Genomic DNA, 26,639 nt, shown 5'->3' with positions numbered 1-26,639 from the left:
AAAGAAAAAAATTAGCTGGAGTGGTGGCACACTCCTGTAGTCCCAGCTACTTGTAGGGCTGATACGGGAGGATCACTTGAGCCTGGGAGTTCAAGGCTGCAATGAGCCAAGATCATGCCACTGCACTCCAGCCTGGGAGACAAAGCGAGACCTTCTCTCAAAAAAAAAGAAAAAAAAAAAACACACCAATAAAAACAAAATGATGACTACATAAAGACTGTATAGAAAAAGGAAATGCTAGGGAGCCAAGACGGCCGAATAGGAACAGCTCCAGTCTACAGCTCCCAGTGTGAGCGACGCAGAAGACAGGTGATTTCTGCATTTCCAACTGAGGTACCGGGTTCATCTCACTGGGGAGTGCCGGAGAGTGGGTGCAGGACAGTGGGTGCAGTGTGGTGTGTGTGAGCCGAAGCAGGGTGAGGCATTGCCTCACCCAGGAAGCGCAAGGGGTCAGGGAATTCCCTTTCCCAGTCAAAGAAAGGGGTGACAGACGGCACCTGGAAAATCGGGTTGCTCCCACCCTAATACTGCGCTTTTCCAACGGGCTTAACAAATGCCACACCAGGAGATTATATCCCGCACCTGGCTCGGAGGGTCCTACGCCCACAGAGCCTCGCTCATTGCTAGCACAGCAGTCTGAGATCAAACTGCAAGGTGGCAGTGAGGCTGGGGGAGGGGCGCCCGCCATTGCTCAGGCTTGAGTAGGTAAACAAAGCAGCCGGGAAGCTTGAACTGGGTGGAGCCCACCACAGCTCAAGGAGGCCTGCCTGCCTCTGTAGGCTCCACCTCTGGGGGCAGGGCACAGACAAACAAAAGACAGCAATACCCCAGCAGACTTAAATGTCCCTGTATGACAGCTTTGAAGAGAGCAGTGGTTCTCCCAGCATACAGCTTGAGATCTGAGAACAGGCAGACTGCCTCCTCAAGTGGGTCCCTGACCCCCAAGTAGCCTAACTAGGAGGCACCCCCCAGGAGGGGCGGACTAACACCTCACACGGCTGGGTACTCCTCTGAGACAAAACTTCCAGAGGACCAATCAGGCAGCAGCATTTGCGGTTCACCAATATCTGCTGTTCTGCAGCCACCGCTGCTGATACCCAGGCAAACAGGGTCTGGAGTGGACCTCCAGTAAACTCCAACAAACCTGCAGCTGAGGGTCCTGACTGTTAGAAGGAAAACTAATAAACAGAAAGGACATCCACACCAAAAACCCATCTGTACATCACCATCATGAAAGACCAAAGGTAGATAAAACCACAAAGATGGGGAAAAAACAGAGCAGAAAAACCGGAAACTCTAAAAATCAGAGCACCTCTCTTCCTCCAAAGGAACGCAGCTCCTCACCAGCAACGGAACAAAGCTGGACAGAGAATGACTTTGACGAGTTGAGAGAGGAAGGCTTCAGAAGATCAAACTACTCCAAGCAAAAGGAGAAAGTTCGAACCAATGGCAAAGAAGTTAAAACCTTTGAATAAAAATTAGATGAATGGTAACTAGAATAACCAATGCCGAGAAGTCCTTAAAGGACCTGACAGAGCTGAAGACCACAGCACGAGAACTACGTGACGAATGCACAAGCCTCAGTAACTGATACGATCAACTGGAAGAAAGGGTATCAGCGATAGAAGACGAAATGAATGAAATGAAGCATGAAGAGAAGTTTAGAGAAAAAAGAATAAAAAGAAACGAACAAAGCCTCCAAGAAATATGGGACTATGTGAAAAGACCAAATCTATGTCTAATTGGTGTACCTGAAAGTGATGGGGAGAATGGAACCAAGTTGGAAAACACTCTGCAGGATATTATCCAGGAGAACTTCCCCAACCTAGCAAGGCAGGCCAACATTCAAATTCAGGAAATACAGAGAACGCCACAAAGATACTCCTCGAGAAGAGCAACTCCAAGACACATAATTGTCAGATTCACCAAAGTTGAAATGAAGGAAAAAATGTTAAGGGCAACCAGAGAGAAAGGTCGGGTTACCCACAAAGGGAAGCCCATCAGACTAACAGTGGATCTCTCAGCAGAAACTCTATAAGCCAGAAGAGAGTGGGGGCCAATATTCAACATTCTTAAAGAAAAGAATTTTCAATCCAGAATTTCATATCCAGCCAAACTAAGCTTCATAAGTGAAGGAGAAATAAAATACTTTACAGACAAGCAAATGCTGAGAGATTTTGTCACCACCAGGCCTGCCCTAAAAGAGCTCCTGAAGGAAGCACTAAATGTGGAAAGGAACAACCGGTACCAGCCACTGCAAAAACATGCCAAATTGTAAAGACCATCAAGGCTAGGAAGAAATTGCATCAACTAACGAGCAAAATAACCAGCTAACATCATAATGACAGGATCAAATTCACACATAACAATACTAACCTTAAATGTAAATGGGCTAAATGCTCCAATTAAAAGGCACAGACTGGCAAATTGGATAAAGAGTCAAGACTCATCAGTGTGCTGTATTCAGGAAACCCATCTCACGTGCAGAGACACAAATAGGCTCAAAATAAAAGGATGGAGGAAGATCTACCAAGCAAATGGAAAACAAAAAAAGGCAGGGGTTGCAATCCTAGTCTCTGATAAAACAAACTTTAAACCAACAAAGATCAAAAGAGACAAAGAAGGCCATTACATAATGGTAAAGGGATCAATTCAACAAGAAGAGCTAACTATCCTAAATATATATGCACCCAATACAGGAGCATGTATATTTATAAATTCATAAAGCAAGTCCTTAGTGACCTACAAAGAGACTTAGACTCCCACACAATAATAATGGGAGACTTTAACACCCCACTGTCAATATTAGACAGATCAACAAGACAGAAAGTTAACAAGGATATCCAGGAATTGAACTCAGCTCTGCACCAAGCAGACCTAATAGACATCTACAGAACTGTCCACCTCAAATCAACAGAATATACATTCTTTTCAGCACCACACCACACCTATTCCAAAATTGACCACATAGTTGGAAGTAAAGCACACCTCAGCAAATGTAAAAGAACAGAAATTATAACAAACTGTCTCTCAGACCACAGTGCAATCAAACTAGAACTCAGGGTTAAGAAACTCACTCAAAACTGTGCAACTACATGGAAACTGAACAACCTGCTCCTGAATGACTACTGGGGACATAACGAAATGAAGGCAGAAATAAAGATGTTCTTTGAAACCAATGAGAACAAAGACACAACATACCAGAATCTCTGGGACACATTCAAAGCAGTGTGTAGAGGGAAATTTATAGCACTAAATGCCCACAAGAGAAAGCAGGAAAGATCTAAAATTGACACCCTAACATCACAATTAAAAGAACTAGAGAAGCAAGAGCAAACACATTCAAAAGTTAGCAGAAGGCAAGAAATAACTAAGATCAGAGCAGAACTGAAGGAAATAGAGACATAAAAAACCCTTCAAAAAATCAATGAATCCAGGAGCTGGTTTTTTGAAAAGATCAACAAAATTGATAGACCGCTAGCAAGACTAATAAAGAAGAAAAGAGAGAAGAATCAAATAGACGCAATACAAAATGACAAAGGGGATATCACCACCGATCCCACAGAAATACAAACTACCATCAGAGAATACTGTAAACACCTCTACGCAAATAAACTAGAAAATCTAGAAGAAATGGATAAATTCCTCGACACATACACTCTCCCAAGATTAAACCAGAAAGAAGTTGAATCTCTGAATAGACCAATAACAGCCTCTGAAATTGAGGCAATAATTAATAGCTTACCAACCAAAAAAAGTCAAGGACCAGATGGATTCACAGCTGAATTCTACCAGAGTACAAGGAGGAGCTGGTACCATTCCTTCTGAAACTATTCCAATCAATAGAAAAAGAGGGAATTCTCCCTAACTCATTTTATGAGGCCAGAATCATCCTGATACCAAAGCCTGACAGGGACACAACAAAAAAAGAGAATTTTAGACCAATATCCTTGATGAACATTGATGCAAAAATCCTCAATAAAATACTGGCAAACTGAATCCAGCAACATATCAAAAAGCTTATCCACCATGATCAAGTGGGCTTCATCCCTGGGATGTAAGGCTGGTTCAACATATGAAAATCAATAAATGTAATCCAGCATATAAACAGAACCAAAGACAAAAAACACATGATTATCTCAATAGATGCAGAAAAGACCTTTGACAAAATTCAACAACCCTTCATGCTAAAAACTCTCAATAAATTAGGTATAGATGGGATGTATCTCAAAATAATAAGAGCTATCTATGACAAACCCACAGCCAATATCACTCTGAATGGACAAAAACTGGAAGCATTCCCTTTGAAAATTGGCACAAGACAGGGATGCCCTCTCTCACCACTCCTATTCAACATAGTGTTGGAAGTTCTGGCCAGGTCATTCAGGCAGGAGAAGGAAATAAAGGGCATTCAATTAGGAAAAGAGGAAGTCAAATTGTCCCTGTTTGCAGATGACATGATGGTATATCTAGAAAACCCCATCATCTCAGCCCAAAATCTCCTTAAGCTGATAAGCAACTTCAGCAAAGTCTCAGGATACAAAATCAATGTGCAAAAATCACAAGCATTCTTATACACCAATAACAGGCAAACAGAGAGCCAAATCATGAGTGAACTCCCATTCACAATTGCTTCAAAGAGAATAAAATACCTAGGAATCCAACTTGCAAGGGATGTGAAGGACCTCTTCAAGGAGAACTACAAACCACTGCTCAGTGAAATAAAAGAGGATATAAACAAATGGAAGAACATTCCATGCTCATGGGTAGGAAGAATCAACATCGTGAAAATGGCCCTACTGCCCAAGGTAATTTATAGATTCAATGCCATCCCCATCAAGCTACCAATGACTTTCTTCACAGAATTGGAGAAAACTACTTTAAAGTTCATATGGAACCAAAAAAGAGCCTGCATTGCCAAATCAATCCTAAGTCAAAAGAACAAAGCTGGAAGCATCACGCTACCTGACTTCAAACTATACTACAAGGCTACAGTAACCAAAACAGCATGGTACTGGTACCAAAACAGAGATATAGACCATTGGAACAGAACAGAGCCCTCAGAAATAATGCCGTGTATCTACAACTATCTGATCTTTGACAAACCTGAAAAAAACAAGCAATGGGGAAAGGATTCCCTATTTAATAAATGGTGCTGGGAAAACTGGCTAGCCATATGTAGAAAGCCAAAACTGGATCCCTTCCTTACACCTTATACAAAAATTAATTCAAGATGGATTAAAGACTTAAATGTTAGACCTAAAACCATAAAAACCCTAGAAGAAAACCTAGGCAATACCATTCAGGACACAGGCATGGGCAAGGACTTCATGTCTAAAACATCAAAAGCAATGGCAACAAAAGCGAAAATTGACAAATGGGATCTAATTAAACTAAAGAGCTTCTGCACAGCAAAAGAAACTACCATCAGAGTGAACAGGCAACCTACAGAATGGGAGAAAATTTTTGAAACCTACTCATCTGACAAAGGGCTAATATCCAGAATCTACAATGAACTCAAATAAATTTACAAGAAAAAAACAAACAATCCCATCAAAAATCAAAAAGTGGGCGAAGGATATGAACAGACCCTTCTCAAAAGAAGACATTTATGCAGCCAAAAAACACATGAAAAAATGATCATCACTGGCCATCAGAGAAATGCAAATCAAAACCACAATGAGATACCATCTCACGCCAGTTAGAATCACGATCATTAAAAAGTCAGGAAACAACAGGTGCTGGAGAGTATGTGGAGAAATAGGAACACTTTTACACTGTTGGTGGGACTGTAAACTAGTTCAACCATTGTGGAAGTCAGTGTGGCAATTCCTCAGGGATCTAGAACTAGAAATACCATTTGACCCAGCCATCCCATTACTGGATATATACCCAAAGGATTATAAATCATTCTACTATAGAGACACATGCACATGTATGTTTATTGCGGCACTATTCACAATAGCAAAGACTTGGAACCAACCCAAATGTCCATCAATGATAGATTGGATTAAGAAAATGTGGCACATATACCCCATGGAATACTGTACAGCCATAAAAAAAGATGAGTTCATGTCCTTTGTAGGGACATGGATGAAGCTGGAAACCATCATTCTGAGCAAACTATTGCAAGAACAAAAAACCAAACACATGTTCTCGCTCATAGGTGGGAACTGAACAATGAGAACACTTGGACACAGGGTGGGGAACATCACACACCAGCGCCTGTCGTGGGGTGGGGGAGTGGGGAGGGATAGCACTGGGAGATATATTTAATGTAAATCTCGAGTTGACGGGTGCAGCATACCAACACGGCACATGTATACATATGTAACAAACCTGCACATTGTGCACATGTACCCTAGAACTTAAAGTATAATAATAAAAAAAAGAAAGAAACATCCAAATGCATGCTTTGTAAAGAGCATGACTCATGGGGTCAGTCACCAATAACAAAACAAAACAAAAAATGATGTACAGTCCAAGGGCTTAACCCATGAGCATAAAGAAGGGCATTGTGCCACACTGGAACAGTGCTCCTCTAGCTATAAGACAAAAGGTCAGAGAAGAGGGGATTCAATAACACCTTTACAGGCCTCCACATAGCTGGCTTACTTTTAAAACCTCCACCAAAGCCATCTTCCCTTGTTTGGTCATTTGTCAGTTTTCCTGAGAAAAGAAGCCATCCCAAGAATCCTATGTGTGATTCTAGTATGTTCTACAACAAGAGAATACCTGGCATGTGAATTTGGCTTTTATTTTTCAAGTGTGCGCCTCTTAAATAACCATAAAGTGACACCTGCCAGTCACATTTTGTTCAGATATCCTCTGGGTTTGTCAAATCTTCCATCCTAGAAAAATAAACTCAATCATACAGCAGAAATGAATGCCAAAGTTCCTATACCTCCTTTCATGTGTCAATGACTCATCACACTCTTGTCCACTAAGCATGTCATTTAGAAAACTAGAAAATACAGAAATAAGGAAGCACCATTAACCACCCACCAGAGGAAAAGGGGCAGGCACACAACTGTGTCTCTAGGCTGAAAGTGACATTCATTCCGTAAGACACCAGACAGGGAGATGACGTCCACCTGGGGTCAGGGAAGAGTGAAGAACATATTCAGAAAATCCCTTTCTGGAAGAGGGTGAGCCTGTGCTCTGGGATTTGTACTGTGGCTTGGATTCTGGCAGGTGGAAAAAGGGTATTCCAGGCTGAGAAAACCACAGCACAAAGAAGAGCACAAAGGAAGGAAACTGAAGGCACACATAAAGGACTCAAGCACCCGGGCACGAAGGCAGCATCACTGAAAACTGAGGCTGAACATAGGATGGGGCCATATCCTGTAGCTTTAAATGCTTCCAAGTCCTCCCATTTTCCTAAACATCTCATAATTAATTTACTCCCAAAGGCACAGCATCTTTGAGCAATGATATAAGTAGACATTTTCCATCAACTACACTTCTATCCCCACTATTCAAATAGGCACAAAATAAATCCTATCACTGTTCTTTTTCTAGCCTTTTTAGCTTTGAAATATATGGTCTAGGAAATAAAAGTTTACAATCACTTTTTACCTGTCTGCCAGGATATAAGGATGAGAAGTCTGCCATGTGAGAGGCCTAAACTTCATAACTGTAATAAAATGGCCCAGATTGTGGATTTCTTGGTCTTGATATTCTCCATGCACCATTCCAGAAAGGTAGAACAGCTTGGCAACCTAAACATTAAAGGAAAATTAAAAATTAAATTTCAATTAAATTCTCATCAATACTGCAACAAAATAAAAGCTCTAAACAAGAAGCAATCCTAAGAAGGGAGACTTCCAGCAAAGCCACTGTCCTGAGGCTTCCAGAGCCTTGCTGGCTTCTTTTAGGACTTATTAGAACCACACAGAGGCAGACTGCTCTGCAGCTGAGCAGGGGCATCCATCTAAGTATGGTGAGGAGAGGGAGGTGAGGCCTCTGAGCACAGAAACGGTTCTGTGGCCGATGGACCACAGCAGTATGGAAAGGAAGGGGCAGTGCCTGGTCCTGTAACTGGGAGAAACTTCTGATGTACTCTATTAAGTCCCGACCCCAAAACAGCCAGACACTGCCTGGTGCAGCAGGTACAGAGACAAATGAGATACACTAAGAGGCCCAGAATAACCACTCTCTTGAGGGAAACCTTCCAGAGACTGGGAACACATACACAAAGGGAATTCAGGAGGCAAATCCTAGAGAGACGTTTAGTAATGTCTCTTCAGTTTTTTGTTTGTTTGTTTTTTGAGACGGAGTCTCACTCTGTCACCCAGGCTGGAGTGCAGTGGCACAATCTCAGCTCCCTGCACCCTCTGCCTTGCAGGTTCAAGTAATTCTCACATCTCAGCCTCCAGAGTAGCTGGGATTACATGCACCGCCACCACACCCGACTAATTTTTGCATTTTTAGTATAGACGGGGTTTGGCCATATTGCCCTGAGCTCAAAACTCCTGGCCTCAAGTGATCTGCCCACCTCTGCTTCCCAAAGTGCTGGGATTACGGGCATGTGCCACTGTGCCTGGCCTCTTTAGTCTGTTTTTAAAGGATTATACTGTTAGTATCTAACAATTATTTCTCTTCCTACCGGGTAAACTTCTGTCCAGAACCTGTGTTTTAATTGCTTCTTTGTCTTCTTCAGTTGCCTGTTATACTTGAAGGAGTCGAGGTGAGTGAGAACTCCCATAATTTTAGGAAAGCCACGTACTTGACTGATGTTGAGAAACTCAAAGGTTTCCATTTCGAACCCAAAGCTGGCATCTATAAGCATCAGTACTTAAAAGCAGAACACATCATTTCTCGAAGAAACTACCAAAACAGACCACCTACACTAGGGGTTGGCAACTGGCCCACGGGCCAAATCCAGCCCATCACCTGTGTTTGTAACTCAAGTTTTATTGGAACATAGCCACATTAATTCATTTACATATCATCTATGGCTGCCTGTGTACTACAACTGCAGAGCTAAGTAGCTGCAGAAGATATGATCCACAAAACCAACAATATTCACTACCTGGCCCTCAACAGAAAAGTCCCACTCCAGACTAAATCAAATGACTACACAGGCATCACCCAGAGAAACCACCACCCTCTGACTTGCTCTAAAAGGCAACCATAAGACAAGGCCACTAGGATATAAACATCCATTTTAAGAATTCTAATGCATGAGAAGTAACTCAGAAAAGGCTGGGTCTAACCTGGCCCTTACCTAAGAAACCCTAATTTAAAGAAATGAAGTTTTCTGTAAGGTATTTTTAAGCCAAATAATAGGTCTCTGACATCCAAAGAATGGGAAGAAAGTGATAATCAATGAAATATATTAAATATGTACAGAAAATCAACCTCTTGTTTCAATCTCCTCATAGAAAAAAAAAACCAATCTGTTTTTTGCTGGGAAGTATGTGGTGTACACCTCTATCTTATATGGTAATTTGTATAACTCAATAGCTCAGAATTTTATTTTAAATAGCTACCAGTTTAGAATTAAGTCAAAAAACAGTAAGATTATGATGAATGGTACTCTATAAGAAAATATAAGCAGATAAGACCAATTTTTATAATTTAAGACACTTCAAAGATGCAAAATAATTTCAGAATTGATTCCTGGAAACTTCTAGGTTTAATATTAAAGACATTTCTGTTCCTATCTTTCCATAGATAACTAAAAATAACAAAAAATGGAAACAGAAATGCCCACCTTTGATTAAACTAGGAAACATCCATAATCCGAAACCACAGAATATATGGTCAGCTTGTAAGAAAGCACAGGTGCCACTGCGGACCAAGGCAGCAAGCAGAGCTTTCCAGCAACACTGGACCAGCTCAAAGAACAGGTAGAATGTCCTCACACCACATCTGATGCCACAGAGTGCCAAGGGACAAGCAGCTGGTTGTAGGGTCAGGAAGAACAGGGAGCAAACAGTCCCTCAGCTGCCAATCTTTGTCATCTAAGCCAGTGTTACTCCCATAATCCACACACACACACATACACACCCAAATCCACATATTGTCTGTGCTTTTGCTGTACTCAGGAGGCTTTGACAACCCAGAGCAGAGCAATCAACATAAGCTAGGCTAAATAAATTCTGGTGCGTCCACAGAATGGAATATTATATTAAAAAGAAGGAGGCAGAGCTACAGTACTTACTGATTATATACCTTCAAGATATATTACACGAAAAAAGCAAAGCATAGAACAGTGTGTAAAATAAGCTATCATTTGTGTTTTTAAACGGTGGCATGTGGGTTTATATGTATCTAGGAGGATACTGCTCTGCAGGGATCTGAGAGACCAGTGGTTAGAGCAAGGAATAAGAAAACGCACATCGTGTGTATCCTGCATTAGCTAGAGTGCTTTACTAAAAATGTGTGTGCTCCTTTTGAAAATCTTAAAAAGATTTACATAGGCATCTCTGTCAATGATGGTTAAGAGGCTGGGAAGGGGAGCAGGGAGGGAGGGACAAAGAGGGAAAGGTTAACAGGTACAAAAATACAGTTAGAATAAATTCTAGTGTCCAACAGCACACTAGGGTGACTATAATTTATTATATAATTCAGAATAACTAAAAGAATGAAATTGAAATGTTCCTAAAACAAGGAAATGATCAATGTTTGAAGTGATGGATATCCTAATTATCCTGATTTGATGATCACACATTTTATGCTTCTATCAAAATACCACATGTACCCCATAAATATGTATAACTATTATGTATCCATAATAATTAAAAATAAAAAAGTAAAGGCATCTCTTAACATGTATGTCTTTAAAATTAGAAACTTGCTACACTTTAAATAAGAGAAACAAATGACTTCTACGAACTATTTCAAGTACACAAGATTTATACACAACTTTATATTAATAATAACACTTATTTTTACTAATAGCATTATAGATTCAAAATTTGAGGTTATTTAGTTTTCTGACATTACAATGGCACAACTTTAAAATCTGTATTACTTTTCACTTTATATTTTACGGGTCTTCCTGGGCCAAAGTATAAAAACTGTAGCTCTAGAAAAAACTAGATAAAAGACCAGGCGCGGTGGCTCAGGCCTGTAATCCCAGCACATTGGGAGGCTGAGGCAGGCGGATCACCTGAGGTCAGGAGTTCAAGACCAGCCTGGCCAACATGGTGAAATCCCCGTCTCCAATAAAAATAAAACAAAACGAAAAATATATAAAAATGAAAAAAATAAGGTATCTGTCACCCCACACTTCCTAATCAATAAGGCTTATTTTTTTGCTTTTTTTTTTGATGGAGTTTTGCTCTTGTTGCCCAGGCTGGAGTGCAATAGCGGAATCTCGGCTCACCACAATCTCTGCCTCCCAGGTTCAAGCAATTCTCCTGCCTCAGCCTCCTAAGTAGCTGGGATTACAGGCATGCGCCACCTCGCCTGGCTAATTTTGTATTTTTAGTAGAGACAGGGTTTCTCCATGTTGGTCAGTCTGGTCTCGAACTCCTGACCTCAGGTGATCCGCCACTTCAGTCTGCCAAAGTGCTGGGATTACAGCTGTGAGCCACAGTGCCCGGACTTTCTTTTTTTTTTTTGCCAATTTGTATTTTATTTATGCTAATTTAAAAAATAGTTAATAGAATATCAGAAATAGTGAACATTATCATTTCCATAAATGCAAGAGTGTATACATTTTCCACACACTGAGTACTAGCTAGATTTTCTATGATAAACTCTGACCACTTCTTCAGGCAATTCATGTAGTTACTTCAGCATTATCATTAATGATGAAGGTTCTAGAACCATCATGAACAAGGGTCCCATCTTCACACAAGTTACTTAACTGCTGGGAGGCTCTATTTCATCTTATGTAAACTACAGATAATACCTACTCACCTCAAGGGTGTATCAAGGGTTTATGTAAGCTAAGTTTGTAGAAAGTAGTTAGCACAGTGCCAGGAAGGGTCCAAGAAGAAATGGTACTTACTATGAAATATTTGTACGTATATATGTATGCATGTTAATGAGCTCTTATTAGCTGTGTTCATTAAAGGTTTTCTCTATCCTGTGATTTGCTTTTAGATTTTGGAATACATTTCATTGTGCACATTCCATTTGTATTATTAATATAACAATATTTATTACTATTATTATTATCATCATCAATTCAATCACATCTACTGTATCCCTGATGATGACCATGATTCCTTTAATAATCATAAAACTCTCTTCCCTTCATCACGGGGTAAATAACCTATCACAATGCTGTAAGTCTCCATCAGCACCCCAGGCTGCCCCTGCTGACTTACCAGATCTGCTACTTCAGCCAGATAGATCATGTTAATGTCACACCCACATTCAATAATGGTGAGTCGGAGCTTTTTACCTGTAAGTGAAAAAGATAAAAATTTTACTTTAAAAAGACCCTGAAAAAACTCTAAGCATCAACTTTAACTTTCATTTTTTAACTGCATCCAGTAAAACACCATATACGTTTACAGGAGTGTACCAGAAGTTCATTTTTATAGGCAAAAACTGTTAAAATAAAATAAATTCCACCCTGTTTTTCTTGCTGTGTTCTAAATTTAAATAATATCAAAAGTCTACCCAGATGAATACAAGTGCAAAAACAGGGAAAATTCTGACTGGACAGGCTCCATGATAACCATGATCCTGCTATTCAGCTGCAGGCCAATGTCTTCGCCTCTATCAAAACTTCCCATATTCCCACTATAGCTAAAAACATCCTCAAACATTATGCAACAGAATATTCATAACAATAATTATTTCTAAATTAAGGTAAAAAGAAAACAGTCAAGAAAATATGGGCTGGGCACAGTGGCTCATGCCTGTAGTCCCAGCACCTTGGGAGGCCAAGGCAGACGGATCCCTTGAGCCTAGGAGTTTTGAGACCACCCTGTGCCACATGGGGAAACCCCATCTCTACAGAAAAAAAAAAAAAGAAAGAAAAAAAAAGAAAAATTAGCCAGGTATGGTGGCATACATTACTCAGGAGGCTAAAGTAGGAGGATTGCTTAAGCCTGGGAAGTTGAGGCTGCAGTGAACTGTAATCACGCCACTGCATTCCAGCCTGTGCCACAGAATAAGACCCTGTCTCAAAAAAAGGAAAAGAAAATATGGATGCTCCAAAGATAAAGAAAAGCCTCAATCCAACTATATTATTGCAATAACAAGAGGTTTCAGAGTGTACATTGCCATTCTATCACTGGAAGTTTGTTTCATCTTCCCTCAAACTTGGAAAGGTCGCCATCTCCCAAAGCAGACAAATTCTCACAGGAAAAAGAGAAAACGCGCACTTCCACCAGCATGTGGCTTCATAAGGGCAAGCATGTGCACCTGGCACATAGGAGGTACGTGCTATTTGTTAAATGATATGTTCACAGTGACCAGGCCTGCTACGCCCTTCCAAGCAACATGCTTGGCAAAGCCATACAGCAGTCAGGATAAGATATGTATCACATCCTTATCTCTGGGAATTTACCCTTTTCTGAAGTTATAGCTAACTTAGTAAAAGTATAAGAGAGTTAACATGATATGACAAAATTTAACATGTTCCACTCAAGAAAACAGAAAACACATGCATCTCCCTCAGATGACAACAGCCAGGCCAACTCTGTGTCTGTGGTGGCATCTCCTATCTGACACAATCATCACAGGGCCTCTGATCTCGGTCAACTTCTGCCGGGTGAAGTTCCCAATGAGGCATTATATCAAAGTGCTCTTTCCAACTTTTGGAGGCCCCGTCACCACTATCACTATTGGTGGCGGCTCTAGTGGAGTTTGATCAACCACTGGAATATGATGCTTTTTTGTCTTCAAATCCTGAGTCCTATTCATTAAAAAAAAAAAGTAAACTCATTTTCAAAATAGAGTAAAAGGTATCAACCTTATAAGGAGACTTTTTTTAGTTTACTTATAGATATGAGTACTTTAGTATATTTTATAGAGAGTACAACAGACAATATAAAAATATAATTAACCTGTCAATTATTAATTTGTTAACTACTGGCCCCCATCCAAATAACTGCTGTTCAATAAAGATGTAGCAAGATGACTTCAATAGTATAAAGAGTTGAAAATTAAACACTCCTTAAATCTGACTGTTTTATGAGTGATTTTAATAGTTTTTTTAAAAACAAAAGGTAACTACCGAGGCAGTGCATCATAACAGATAAGATCAGAGGCTCTGGAGTTAAATTTGGCTCTCCTACTTACTGGTTATATGATTGGAGGTAACTTGTTTTCTTGACCTCAGTTTTCTTATCCATAAAATGAAGGCAAGAATGATTCCTACTCTGGTAAGGCTGCTGGAAGTATTTAGTTGAATAATGTTTAAAGTACACTGTTAGGCATATCACAAGGACTCACTAAAGCTATGTTAGCATTACAAATTGTAATTTTTGTATTTTATATTACAACTTTGTAAAACATATCTGGAGGGAAAAAGCACACTTATCACCATAGAAACAGTTTAAAGTTTAGGAAGAAACAAATTCTATAAATTCTTGTATCTTGGGCAAGAAACACCAACCAGTGTGCAGATGCTGGAGGCAAGACAGCTTCTATGGGAAGTCTTCTCATGTTTTAGTAAAAGCCACACATCATGCATCTCCATGTCCTTTGGAGTGTGACTAAACTTGTGAATCCAAATGTCACCTGTGAGATGCTCCTACTATTTAAAAAGAATCAATGGAAGAAGCATCAGACTGCAGCTATACATACCTGTGAAAGGATCAAGCCATCCCCACAGCAGACTGAATTGCAAAAGCTTTGGGATTTCTCTTCCGGGCATCTTCTTCATCCCCTAGCTGGAGATCCTGCAGATGCTGCTTCTTTTTCTTTTCAGCTTTGGGCCCACTGTTTTTCTTCTGTAAAATTTCTTTCTGTGTTTCTTTTGGTCCTTAGTCTCCACAGTGGCTATTTACCAATAACAAGTAACTCTAACCTACAAGGAAGAAGGTTGGGGTAAGAAGGTGGGAGAAGCATTTTACAATCCAGCCAATACCCAAGGAAAAACAGTATATTTCATATATTTCATTATGAAGAGATGATGTATATGTTGATTCTTTGAGATTTTCTGCATAGACAATCATGCCATCTGTGAGCAAAGACAGTTTTATTTGTTCCTTTCTCATCTATATTTTTCCTTTCTTACCTTTTATTTTATTTTCTTATCACATTTGCTAGAACTTCCAGTATATTAAATAGGAGTGGTGAGGGTGACATTCTTGCCTTGTTTTAAATCTTAGGGGAAAGGCGTCTAGCTTCTCACCATGAAGTATTATGTTAGCTGCAGGGTTGCTGTTGTAGCTATTCTTTATCAAGTTAAGGAAATTCCCCTCTATTCCAAGTTTGCTGAGAGTTTTCATCATGAATGGGTGTTGGATATCACATACTTTTTCTTTATTTATTGATATGACCACGTGATTTTTCTTCTTTGATATGATGGATTACATTTATTGATTTTCAAATGTTGAACTAGCTTCACATACCTGGAATAAATCTCTCTTGTGATTTATAATTCTTTTTATACAATATTTCATTCAATTTGCCTATATATACACATGTATATATATACACACTATATATATATACACGTGTATATATATATACACACATATATACACACGTATATATATACACACATATATATACATATATATACATATACACATATATATATATGTGTGTGTATATATATATATTTTTTGAGATGGAGTCTTGCTCTGTCACCCAGGCTAGAGTGCAGTGGTGTGATCTTGGCTCGCTGCGACCTCTGCCTCCCGGGTTCAAGTGATTCTCCTGCCTCAGCCTCTCAAGTAGCTGGGATTACAGACACCCGCCACTGCACTTGGCTAATTTTTGTATTTTTAGTAGAGACAGGGTTTCACCATCTTGGCCAGGCTGGTCTTGAACTCCTGACCTCAGGTGATCCATCCGCCTCAGCCTCCCAAAGTGCTGGGATTACAGGCATGAGCCACCACACCCAGCTATCAATTTGCCAATATTTTGTTGAGAATTTTGCTTCTCTGTTTATAAGAGATATTAGTCTATGGTTTTCCTTTCTTGTAATGTTTTTATCTTCTTTTGGTATTAGGGTTATGCTAGCCTTATAGAATGCATTAGAGAGTGTTCCTTCTACTTTTATGTTCTGAAAGAGATTGCAGAAAGTTGGTTCCATCTCTTCCTTAAATGATGAAATTCACCAGTGAAACCATCTGGGCCAAGTGCTTTCTGTTTTGGAAGATTATCAGTTTTCGATTTATTTAATAGGTACAGGTTTACTTAGATTACCTCCTTCTGTTTCTGTTCTCCTAACAGAACCCTGTGAAACCTGAAGAAATTACAGCACAAGGTACCTGTAAGGCACATGAGGTAACTGTGAGGTACAGGGAAGGTGGAAGACTGGGCAGTCAATGCAAAGGCAAGGGTAGGAAAATGCTTTTGAAAATAACATGAGATGATACAGAAACTTCACTATGAAGGACAGAAGATCAAGCTGACAGTCCATTTGAGGAGCACTCCATCTTTAAGAACCCTCCCTCATCCTATGCAGCCAGACAACGAAACCTTCCACTAGCAGAAACAAATGGAAGGTTTATCTTTTAGAGAAATTAAACCACAGTAGCCCTGAGCCCAGGGACACTGGGCTCACAGGCACACATACGGATAGGCTACAGTATCCTCCCCAAACAGGGTTTTAAAGTGAGTTCTACATACACTGACAGGCACAATTATCAAGCCTCTGCTTCCATTCAGCTTCCATAACAGTTGCAGTCAAATGTGTGGCCCTTAGCAGAAAACTAAGTCATTTTCATGAGAAGAAAGCTGACCAGCTCACCAAAAAGACTCACGAAAACCTAAAAGAAATAGAGAAATTCCTAGATACACACAACCTACCAAGATTGAAACACGAAAAGCTTCAAAACCTGAACCGACCAATAACAAATAATGGGATCAAAGCCTTAATAAAAAGTACCAACAAAGAAAATCCTAAAAACAATAGCTTCACTGCTGTATTTTACCGAATATTTACAGAAGAACTAATACCAATCCGACTCAAACTATTCCAAAAAATAGAGGAGGGAGGAGTATTTCGATGGCTGATACTTAAACCAAAGACACATTAAAAAAGAAAACTACAGGTCAATATCCCTAAGGAAAACTGATGCAAAAATCCTCAAGAAAATTTACAAGCAAAACAAATTCCACAACATATTAAAAAATTATTCATAATGACCAAGTGGAATTTATCCCAGGAATAGAAGGATGGTTCAACATATGCAAATCAAGGTGATCATATCAACAGAATGAAGGACAAAAATTATATAATCATGTCAACTGATGCTGTAAAAGCATTTGATAAAATTCAACATTTTATTGTGAAAATGCTTAAAAAACAGGGTATAGAAGAAACACACCTCAACACAATAAAACCCATATAAGACACACCCATTAAGTAGTATCTTACTGAATGGGAAAAAAAATGAAAGCCTTTCCTCTAAGATCTAGAACAAGAGATGCCCACTTTCACCACTGTTAATTCAGTATTAATTGAGCTTTTTCTGGAAGTACTGGAAGTCGTAGCTAGAGCAATCAGACAAAAGAAGGAAATAAAACGCATCCAAATTGGAAATAAATCAAATTATAATTATTTGCAGACAATCTCTTATAATTGGAAACACCTAAAGACTCCAAAAAACTATTAGAACTGATAAACAAATTCAAGAAATTTGCAGGATACGTAATCAACATAAAAAAATCAGTATCGTTTTTATATGTGAACATCAAACATTTTGAAAAAAGCTAAGAAAGCAATCCCATTTACAATAGCTACAAATAAAATGAGGAATAAACTTAATCAAAGAAATGAATGATTGCTACAATGAAAACTATAAAATACTGATGCAAGAAATTGAAGAGGGCACCAAAAATGGAAAGATATTCCACCTTCATGGACTGGAGGAATCAATATTGTTGAAATGTCAATATAACTCAAAGAAAGCTACAGGTTAAATGCAACCCCTATCAAAATATCAATGACATTCTTCACAAAAATAGAATAATTCTAAAATCTATATGGAACCACAAAAGGTCCAGAATAGCCAAAGCTATCCTGAGCATAGAGAAATAAACTGGAAGGATCAGATTACCTGACTTCAAATTATACCATAGACCTATAGTAACCCAAACGACATGCTACTGGCATAAAAACAGACACAGAGACCAATGAAACACAATAAAGAATCCAAAAGAAATCCATCCATCTACAGTGAGCTCATTTTCAATAAAGGTGCCAAGAACATAAATTGGAGAAAGGACAATCTCTTCTATAAATAGTGCTGCAAAAACAGGATATCCATATGCAGAGGAATGAAACAAGACTCCTATCTCTCATCATATATAAAAACCAAACCAAAACAAATTAAAGACTTAAATCTGAGACCTCAAACTATGAAACTACTATAAGAAAACATTGGGGAAATTCTCCAGGACATTAAACTGGGAAAAGATTTCTTAAGCAATACCCTACAAGCACAGACAACCAAAGCAAAAGTGGACAAACGGGATCCCATTAAGTTAAAAAGCTTCCTGCACAGCAGAAGAAACAATCAACAAAGAGAAAATCCACAAAATGGGGAAACATATTTGCAAACTATCCATTTGATAAGGGATTAATAACCAGAATACATAAAAAGCTCAAACAACTGTATAGAGAAAAATCTAATAATCTGATTTTAAAATGGGCAAAAGATCTTAATAGACGTTTCTCAAAAGAAAAAATACAAAAGGCTAACAGACTTAGGAAAAGGTGATCAACATCACTGATTATCAGAGAAATGCAAATCAGAACTATGAGGAAATATCATCTCATCCCAGTTAAAATGGCTTTTATTCAAAAGACAGGCAATAACAAATGCTGGTGAGGATATGGAAAAAAAGCAAACCCTTGCATACTGTTGGTGGGAATGTAAATTAGTGCAACCACTATGGAGAACAATTTGGAGGTTCCTCAAAAAACTAAAAATAGAGCTACCATAGGATCCAGAAATCTCATTGTTAGATATATACATGAAAAAGAAAATCAATATATCAAAGACATAGCTGCACTCCTATGTTTACTGCATTACTAATTCACAATATCCAAGATGTGGAAGCAACCTAAGTGTCCATCAACAGATGAATGAACAAAGAAAATGTGCATATATACAATGGAGTACTATTCAGCCATAACAGAGAATGAGATTCTATCATTAGTGACAACACAGAACGGTGCTGGAGGATATTAAGTTAAATAAGCCAGCCACAGAAAGATAAACTTTGCACATTCACACTCATTTTGGGGAGCTAAACATTAAAACAAACTCACAAAGATAGAGTAGAATGGTTGTTACTTGAGGCTGGGAAATGTAGTTGGTGGGGGGAAATGAGGATAGTAAATAGGTACAAAATATAGTTACAATAAATAAGATCTACTAATTGGTAGCATAACAGGGTAACTATAGTCAGCAATAGTTTTTTGTACATTTTAAAATAACTGCATATAACTGAATTGTTTATAATACAGAGAAATGATAAATGTTTGAGATAATGGATATCCCATTTACCTTGATGTGATTATTATGCATTATATGTTTGTATCAAAATATCTCATGTCCCCCATAAATATGTATACCTACTAGGTACCCGTAAAAACTAAAAAGAACTATAAACACTGATGTCTGGGGATCCCCTAATACAATAGCGGGTTCTGGCTGATTATCCCACAGGGAAGCCACTCGGCAGCCACACAGTTCCCCATACACACACACCGCTAGTAATCAGCTTTGTTAGTGTATAAACCTTAAACTATGTGCAGACAATATCACAAGTCATAAGGGAAATGGAAAGCAAGACCACAATGAGGTACAACTTCACACCCATTAAAATGGCTATTATAATGCAAACAAACAAAAGATGGAACATAACAAGTGTTGACAAGGATATGGAAAAAATGAAACCTTTGTGCATTACTAATAGTAGTGTAAAGTGGTGGTCTGCTCTAGAGAGCAGCACGGTGGTTCCTCAAAAAGTTGAACACAGAATTATGGTATGACCCAGTAATTCCATTTTGAGGTATATAGCCCCAAGAATTAAATGCAGGGACCCAAAAAGATATTTGTATAGCAATGTTCACAGCAGCGTTACTCACAGTAGCTGGAAGGTGGAAGCAACACCATGCCCACCGGTAGATGAATAGATAAACAAATGTGATACATGCACGCAATGGAATATTATTAGAATATTATTCCTTTTTAAAGGAAGGAGATTCTGACGCATTCCACAATGTGGATGAACAATGAAACCTTGAATACCTTATGCTACGGGAAATAAGCCAAACACAAAAAGACAATTCTGTATGATTCCACTTATCTGAGGTACCTAAGATAGGCAAAGTCATAGAGGCAGAAAGTAGAATGGTGGTTAACAGGGACTGGAAGACGACTGGAGTTAGGAATTACTGTTTAACAGGTACAGAGCTTCACATGAAAAAGTTGTAGAATGGAATGGTGGAAATAATTGCAAAACATTATGAATACAGTTAAAACAACTGAATTGTACACTTAAGATAGTTAATATGATACATTTTATGTTACATGTATTTTGCCCAATGAAAAAATAAAAATATATAAGCACACAGCAAATGATCACCAGGCCTTTGAAGAAAGCCTATAAAATAAAATTAAGAAACCAAAACACCAGGCGGCAATGGGGAGAATCGAAGAGGTGGGCAGAGAAAACAGAATGCAAGGGCAAGGTCAAGAGAACACTTTTGACAACTGAAAAGTGAGAGCATATGAAAATGTCGCCAGAGGCCGGGCGCGGTGGCTCACGCTTGTAATCCCAGCACTTTGGGAGGCTGAGGCGGGCGGATCACGAGGTCAGGAGATCGAGACCATCCTGGCTAACATGGTGAAACCCCGTCTCTACTAAAAATACAAAAAAATTAGCCGGGCGTGATGGCGGGCGCCTGTAGTCCCAGCTACTCGGGAGGCTGAGGCAGGAGAATGGCGTGAACCCTGGAGGCGGAGCTTGCAGTGAGCCGAGATTGCGCCACTGCACTCCCGCCTGGGCCACAGAGCGAGACTTCGTCTCAAAAAAAAAAAGAAAAGAAAAAAAGAAAATGTCGCCAGAAAGATAGAAAATCAAGGTGAATTAGATACCAGAAAATTAAACACAAAATACAAAAAATGAGAGAGGAAGATGACAAAAATTAGATCAACTCAAGAGGTTCAATATCTAACAAGAGACTCAGAAGAAACAGGGAAGCTGGAGGGGAAGAAAATTATTATAGAAACAACAGAAAGACATTCCCAAGAATTAACAAGAAAAACAGACATGTACCACTACGGGTTCATTAAATGCACAAATTAAAAAAAAAAAAAAAAGCCTACCCCATAATTGCAACAGTATATGCTAAGGATATGCAGAAAATTTTAAATGCTTCTACAGGGGGTAAAGCCAGAGTAGGGCAGGATGGGGGAGAGACAGGTCACACACATAAACATATTATTTTGAAATCTAAAAAGAGATTTTTTTAAAAGTAAAAATTGTTGAAGTTGGCTGCATCTGGAGAGTAAGTAGGAAGTACTGAATCAAGAGCAGTCTGTTTTTTGTGAAGTCTTATACTACCATTGGACTTCTAAAACCATGTTTCTTTAAATTTTATCCTGGTTCTTTTTCAAAGTAATGTATACACAACTTGTATTTACATGTAAAAATATGCAGGTGAGAAATGCTAATATAAAATTATTCCAAAGCCTTTTCTAAAGTGTCAAGAAGTGCTAGGATTTACTTAGCAGAAATCACCTGAGGATGAATTCCTTGTCAATTCTGGGAAGTGACTGCCAGAGAAAGGGAAAACAGAGTGGTCACAAAACTGTGATCAAAAGACAGTCTGACACATGAAAAAATGCTCATCATCACTGGCCATCAGAGAAATGCAAATCAAAACCACAATGAGATACCATCTCACACCAGTTAGAATGGCAATCATTAAAAAGTCAGGAAACAGCAGGTGCTGGAGAGGATGTGGAGAAATAGGAACACTCTTACACTGTTGGTGGGACTGTAAACTAGTTCAATCATTGTGGAAGTCAGTGTGGCGATTCCTCAAGGATCTAGAACTGGAAATACCATTTGACCCAGCCATCCTACTACTGGGTATATATCCAAAGGATTATAAATCATGCTGCTATAAAGACACATGCACACGTATGTTTACTGTGGCACTATTCACAATAGCAAAGACTTGGAACCAACCCAGATGTCCATCAATGATAGACTGGATTAAAAAAATGTGGCACATATACACCATGGAATACTATGCAGCCATAAAAAAGGATGAGTTCATGTCCTTTGTAGGGACATGGATGAAGCTGGAAACCATCATTCTGAGCAAACTATCGCAAGGAGAGAAAAACCAAACACCTCATGTTCTCACTCATAGTTGGGAACTGAACAAAGAACACTTGGACACAGGATGGAGAACACCAGGGCCTGTCGTGGGGTGGGTGAGGGGGAGGGATAGCATTAGGAGATATACCTAATGTAAATGATGAGTTAATGGGTGCAGCACACCAACATGGCACATGTATACATATGTAACAAACCTGCACGTTGTATACATGTAACCTACAACTTAAAGTATAATAAATAAATAAATACAGTTAATGAGTTAGATCTATGATACCAAATTAAATTCTTGACCTTAGTATTACAAATATTTTATTACAGTTTTAAGAAAGCTTAGAAAAATCTGCTAGCATATATTTAAAAAAAAGTCGGATCAAAACATACACTAAGAAATTAATAATTGCTAGATAGAAAACACAAATGTGCAGATTCCCTGGGATTTCTCATTAGGTTAATATTTGCAAAAGTAAATCATGTTTTAACTGTTCAGTTTCCTTTGGGACCCATTTAGTTTTAAAAACATTCAATATGAACGAAATACCTAAATCTATTATAAATATTCTATCAAAACATCAGAAAGTCAAGATAATTTGACTCAATAGCTAAAAATAAACTCATTTTGTAGAAAGAATGCAAGTAAAATGTTCAATAAGTGATAAATACACTTACCACAGGTTATTTGAGCAATGCTATACTTCTTGTAGTTCATAGCAGTCTATGTAAGAGTCCTAGTCTTGTCAGAAAACAGGTATTTTACCTAAATAAAATAAACAAAAATGTAGTAGTCTGTTGTTTTTGACTCCATCTTGACTTGGATTAAGAAGGCGTATTCTGAAATAGCACAGAAAAACATGTGTATCTCCTGGATCACTATCACTATCACAATTAAGATGCATCTGAAAACAGCTTGGGTCTGCTACAGATTATGTCACTTTCCAAGATGCAAAGTTTTACAGACTTAATACACAAAGCTCTCAACTCACAAAGGTGAAAAGATAACTGACTGAGTAGGTCAACAAGCAAACCATCTCAACAAGATTAAATGAATGCAAAACAGATGCACTCCAAATGCAAATGTGATGCGCAGATTATGTTACCTCTGGCCATACGTGCTAAAGAAGAGGGAGAGAACTCAATGCCCCAGAACAAGAAAGAAGTCCAGGCCAGGTTCTGGGCATTAACTAGTCATGTGGACTCTGAACACTCACCTCATCCTTCATGGCCTCAATTTCCACATCTATGAAATAAAGGGTCTGGCCAAGAGACACATAACAGCCTTCTACATGTAACTGGAGAAATTGTGTCATGGATAGGTGACGGAGGGTAATTAATGGAATTGCCTCTAGAGGGCGAATACTTAACAGAATTGCCTCCAGTTTCTCCATGGCTTTCTAAAGAGGGGTCAAGACTTGCTGGATGCCAGATGTCTTCCAGGGATCCCAGAGAATTGGTCTAGGGAGGCAGTGCTTTACTGTATTATAGAAGAGGAATTAATCACACTAATTGCTTACTCTGTACTTTTGCTTAACGATACAATATAAACAAATACAATGAGAATTAATTTTAAAGCAATCAAAAGGCCTTCAAGTTATCAAAGCTCCTGAAGATTCAAACATTACGTCCATATATAGAATTATTACACTAGGGGCAATTAACGATTTGATTTATAGATGTTTTATATAGGTTTGACATGCAACAAATCGAGGGGTATAAAAATCAGTAAAATCTGCCTTCTAATAAACTGATTTCTGCCTTTTCTTAAAAAATAGTTATTGTATCAAAATAGTAAAAAATGAACATTTTAAAATAAAAAATGGCTGGGCGTGGTGGCTCATGCCTGTAATCCCAGCACTTTGGGAGGCCAAGGCAGGCGGATCATGAGGTCAGCAGCTTGAGACCAGCCTGGCTAATATGGTGAAACACCATCTCTACTAAAAATACAAAAATTAGCCGGGTGTGGTGGCGGATGCCTGCAGTCTCAGCTACTCGGGAGGCTGAGGCAAAAGAATCGCTTGAACCCAGGAGGCAGAGGTTGCAGTGAGCCGAGATGGCACCACTGCACTCCAGCCTGGGCGACAGAGCGAGACTCTGTCTAAAAAAAAACCATAAATAAATAAAAATAAAAAATAAAAAATTATCAAGATTGTCATTCTGCCTACTGAATTTTAACTTATCCTTAAAGTTCAAAAAAAAAAAACTTCTTTCTCATGCAAACTTTCCCCATATCCCTAATTAGGATGAAGTATTGAAGCATCCTGGGTGATTCCTGAACACTTTGAATCCTTCAATTATTCAGGCCCAGTTTAATGGCACCTGATAACAATTACACACTGAGAACTGCGCTAAACTTGACAAAGGTGACCAAAGATCTTATACAGGGGCACACCTGTACCCTCACGTCAGCTCCAAAGTCTCCAGAGGGAAATGGACAGGACATGATGAATCAGCTCTCTTTTTACTGTATTATGCTTGGAAAGATTGTTATGGAAACATAGAAGACAGATAAATCAACCTTGCCTGGAAAACTGGAAAAAGGTTCAAACCGGAGGCAAATTTAGATCAGTATGTACCAAGAACTCACTGATTCTTACAGGAGTAGGATATTACCAGACAGACAAGTGAAATGACAAAGCCATTCTAGAAATAGAGAAGGTAAGCAAAAGAACCGAGAAGTGGAAGTTGAAGGCCAGCTCGGGGTGCTATGTGACCAGAGCCTAGTCAGCAGTGGGAAGATTTGTACTCTATGCTAAGAACGTTCTCTGTAATGACAATCCACCCTGTTGCACTAAGAATTTAAGAGCATTTATATGCATATATACAATTCAAGGAAAGATAAAGAGAAAAATTTGCTATCAACTCTGTGTAAATTCGGAAAATGGTATCAAAGGAAGAGCTTCACCTACATTTCTGTGTCTAGAAAGTTTTATTTTATTTAAAAATGTAGTCTACAAACTTGAGCCTCAATTTTTGGCAATAAACTCAAAAGTGATACATAAACCATTACAGAATTCACTTTGTCCTTGCAGGAAAGAAAAAAGAAGAAAACAAACCTCCACACGAGAGGAAGTCTAAAGAATTCCCCAAACCTCCATGATTTTGCAGGAGACAAGATAAGGGTAATCACCTGCAGCACCTGGACCCATCTAGATAAAATAAATTTACTGAGGCTCCAGAGGAAGGTCTTCAGGACTCAGACCTTAGTTATAGATTAGAAGTTAATCAAAGGAAAGACGTTTAATTGATTCACAGTTCCACATGGCTGGGGAGGCCTCAGGAAACTTACAATCATGGTGGAAGGGGAAGCAAACACGTCCTTCACATGGCAGCAGGAGAGAGAAGTGCAGAATGAAGAGGGAAAAGGCCCCCTATAAAACCATCAGATCTCAGGAGAACTCACTCACTATCACGAGAACAGCATGTGGGAACCACTCCCATGATGTAATCACGTCCCACAGGTCCCTCCCCCAACACATGGGGATTAAAATTCAAAATGACATTTGAGTGCGGACACAGAGCCAGACCATATTACAGAGCCAGAAGAGCTGAGTAGTGGGCGCTTAGTAAATGTTCATTAAACCAAATCCCTGCACAAGGATGGCTTCATAAAGGTGCCACCTGTGCAGTGGCAAAAGCCCCACACTCAGAGGGGACCTGAACTTGGTTTAATGCTCTGTTTTCACTGCCTTGAAATTCTTAACAATTTTTGAATGACAGACTCCACATTTTCAGTTCGCATTGGGTCCTGCAAATTATATACCTGGTCCTGCCCTTGAAACAAAGATATGGTTTGTTCATGTGGGGCTCCCTCAACCCCTCCCTGCTTGTCTCACTCCAAGATGCCCTAAGTGTAGGGGAACACAGAGCTAGGAGAAGGCGGTATCTGATGATGATCTTGGAGGTCCCACCTGATCATGGCTGGCGATGCATGTGTGGGTGGGAGAATTTGGCTGCTCTCTCCTGGCAGCCTCCATCCCATGCACAAAGCCTGCACTTTGCCTGTCTTTCTCCCTATGTCCCCCTACCTGACTCTCAGACCAGGAGTGTGGATTGGGGGGCCACTGGGCCCAGTGCTCCTGGTCCCAGCTGTAGTTCCCTGTTGATTGGGGTGATTTGGCTCCTCTGACTACTCCTACCCCATCCCCACTAGGACAACAGGAATTGGTGAAGGGGACAGGGTAGGAGGC

General features: G+C 39.2%; 1 protein-coding gene across 3 annotated transcripts in view; it reads right to left on the bottom strand.

Annotated features, from left to right (window-relative positions):
- The window catches only part of LOC129136200 (ribosome biogenesis protein BMS1 homolog), a 38,224-nt gene that overhangs the window by 1,976 nt on the left and 9,609 nt on the right, over positions 1 to 26,639 (bottom strand). For 2 of the 3 annotated variants that reach the window (XM_054660316.2, XM_063780816.1), the window contains 5 exons: positions 23,125 to 23,212; positions 14,722 to 14,944; positions 12,288 to 12,364; positions 7,579 to 7,721; positions 2 to 6,851 (listed from right to left, as the gene is read on the bottom strand). In XM_054660316.2, coding sequence (XP_054516291.2) covers positions 6,818 to 6,851; positions 7,579 to 7,721; positions 12,288 to 12,364; positions 14,722 to 14,800 — 333 coding nt within the window. In that variant the 5' untranslated portion in view covers positions 14,801 to 14,944; positions 23,125 to 23,212 and the 3' untranslated portion in view covers positions 2 to 6,817. Of the gene's footprint in view, position 1; positions 6,852 to 7,578; positions 7,722 to 12,287; positions 12,365 to 14,721; positions 14,945 to 23,124; positions 23,213 to 26,639 lie in introns of those variants that run through there. The other variant, XR_010146645.1, reaches the window with a different exon arrangement.

This window comes from Pan troglodytes, chromosome 8 (assembly GCF_028858775.2).
Source record: "Pan troglodytes isolate AG18354 chromosome 8, NHGRI_mPanTro3-v2.0_pri, whole genome shotgun sequence".
Lineage (NCBI taxonomy): Eukaryota > Metazoa > Chordata > Mammalia > Primates > Hominidae > Pan > Pan troglodytes.
The sequence above is the reverse complement of the archived record's forward strand: the minus strand, read 5'-3'. Positions and strand labels throughout refer to the sequence as shown.